A 2,500-nucleotide genomic window follows, 5' to 3' on the forward strand; every position below is an offset into this window, starting at 1 on the left:
TTGGTAGTTGCCTTCAGCAGGCCGTCCTGTTGGAAGAGGTACAGTGTGAACAGACATCACTTCTCTCTCTGTCTCTCCCTCTTTTTCTTTTTCCTTCCTCTCCTCTTTCTTTCTTTCTCTCCTTCTCTCAATGTTTCACTCTCACTCTCACTCACTCACTCTCTCTCTCTCTCTCTCTCTCTCTCTATATATATATATATATATATATATATATATATATATATATATATACACGCACACATGCACACACACACACACACACACACACACACACACACACACACACACACACACACACACACACACACATATGTACACATAAATGGCAGCTACACATCTCAAATAAACCTTAAATGAGTTTTCAACAGTGACATAGCAACACCAGATATAATAGTTTTTTCAAAGAAAAAATTACGACCATTTACATCATCAATGACAAGTGCATATGTTAAATGACAAAGTAAAAATAAATTACAGTCGTTACACAACTGATGGTTCACATCCCTCCAGCATTTTTTTTTTTTTTCAGTATTAAGAACAGTGCAAAAGTCGCCAACCCACCTTCAAGAATCGCAGGGTGCGTTGCTCACACTTGTCTGATCCATACGTGTGAGAAGCATCGATGAAAGCTGTCACCTGATTCATCTGCTCCCTGTAGCCTTTATGCGAGAGTATGTTGTATTTAATAACACATAAAAAGGTGTTGTTTTGTATAATAACGGAGGTATTTGCTAATGATGTGACTTGTTTACTTGAGATATTTATATCCGATTATACCAAGTATTCTACAGGTAGACTAAATAACCCGGAATGTTTCATAACCTAGTTATACTCAGCACAACAACGCTAATGATAATGATGAGTATATGCAAATCTCTAAGATCGCAGACACATCTCCAGTAAGTGATATAACAAATTGAATGACGATCGCAAATGAATGAACCGTTTTTAGTGCCCGGTTCCTACCTAGAGTGAGCTGCCCCGGCATGGAGCGGGTGAGTGGGATACAGAAGGGCTGGCCAGACGAGATGTTAACGGGAGGGAAGAACGGGTCGTTGTCGGGAATGGGGATGGGGAAGCACTCGGGATGGACTGTCTGGTGAGAGTCACACCTCCTGCAATCTAGGATGGAGTCCTGGAAACCTGCAATGTCCGAGGAAGTCACCGACAACTCTTTAGGCAATGCCTTATAAAAGGATTTTTTAAAACATAATGCTTGTTTCCACATGTTCTTTTAACAAAGGAAAATATACATTGTCATGCACAAGCTCACCTTTATTAACTGGCGTGAAAATCACATCGTGGTCAATGAACTGCCCCCACTGCATGACCATCAGTGTGTAGCGTACGTGCGGGGCCGACACATCATTGTGCATGTTGGTGGAAATCAGGCGTGGCGACGGGAGCGTCCGGCCGACCTTGGAAGTCGTGCGGGGTTTGGAGAGACCTGGAGATCGAGGAAGTCGAGCGTTAGAAGAGAGCACACTGAGGTTGCCAAAAAATGAAATCTTTATAGAAAAATGATATTCTTTGGAATTAAAATAATGAACTTAAAAAAATGTTGGGTATGAGAATGCAATAATTGACCCGAAAAGAGGGTGATAGGTTTTGGAAATTAAATTATAGTCATGTGGTATAAAATAGGCTTGAGGAGTAAAACGTTAGGCTAAGGAAATAAAATTTTAGGCTTGGGGAATAAAAGGATTATCTTGTGAAATAATATACTTTGGGAAACAAAATGAGACACTAGGGAAATAAAATGATTAGCTTGAGAGAGAAAATCATAGGCTTGGGGAATGAAATTATAGGTTTGGGGAATATAAGTTTAATAATAGTACGGAAAAGAAATATGACAAGTTTGGGGAAAGACAAGATTGATTGGGAGAAAACATCGTAAAACACATGTCTAGGAAGATCTAATTACGAAAAGTGATCAGAGGTGACATACCGTCTTCGTAGGCGGGTCTGAGGAGACGGGTCTTGGCCCTGAAGGACTTTCCGTAGGAAGGGAAGTTTAGGTTGTTGCACCAGCCCGTGGCGGTGCGAAACTTGGAGGTGTGGTCACAGGGCAGCGTCTGGTCGTCGCACTCAAACACGTTGGGGATTTCCATGATGTCGCTGACGTCGATGTTCGGCAGAACCTCCATCAAGTCCACTACGTTGTTTGGGGAGCCGGATTCTATGTCCTTCAGCTGTCTGTCGGTATTACGTCCTTTTCGTACACCAGGCTCCCTGTGCGAGCAGCGACGGTAGAGCGATCCCAAGTTAGTCAGTTACACGAGGAAGGCAAGTCAGACGGGTGCCAAGGCATCCGGCTTCAGAAGAAAAATCGTGCAATGGGAGAGAAAAAGAAAAGAAGCCGCAACAACTTAGAAGGAAAGAAGTGCATTCTTTATCAAAGAAAGAAAAAAAAGAATAATGAAGCGTAGACAAGTGTCGGCAACAGAGAGATCGTCACTGAGAAAGACCTGTTCTACGAAGTAAGATGCTGAGGATGTAA

The 2,500-nt window shown here is 42.2% G+C and overlaps 1 protein-coding gene across 3 annotated transcripts in view; it reads right to left on the reverse strand.

The window, feature by feature from the left end:
• The window catches only part of LOC125036627, a 62,637-nt gene that overhangs the window by 3,790 nt on the left and 56,347 nt on the right, over positions 1-2,500 (reverse strand). For 2 of the 3 annotated variants that reach the window (XM_047629390.1, XM_047629387.1), the window contains 5 exons: positions 1,949-2,232; positions 1,274-1,447; positions 967-1,143; positions 562-659; positions 1-26 (listed from right to left, as the gene is read on the reverse strand). The exon at positions 1-26 is cut by the window's left edge and continues 83 nt beyond it. In XM_047629390.1, the coding sequence (XP_047485346.1) occupies positions 1-26; positions 562-659; positions 967-1,143; positions 1,274-1,447; positions 1,949-2,232 (759 nt within the window). The remainder of the gene's footprint in view (positions 27-561; positions 660-966; positions 1,144-1,273; positions 1,448-1,948; positions 2,233-2,500) is intronic. The other variant, XM_047629388.1, reaches the window with a different exon arrangement.

The sequence above is a fragment of the Penaeus chinensis genome, chromosome 21 (genome assembly GCF_019202785.1).
Source record: "Penaeus chinensis breed Huanghai No. 1 chromosome 21, ASM1920278v2, whole genome shotgun sequence".
Taxonomy (NCBI): Eukaryota; Metazoa; Arthropoda; class Malacostraca; order Decapoda; family Penaeidae; genus Penaeus; species Penaeus chinensis.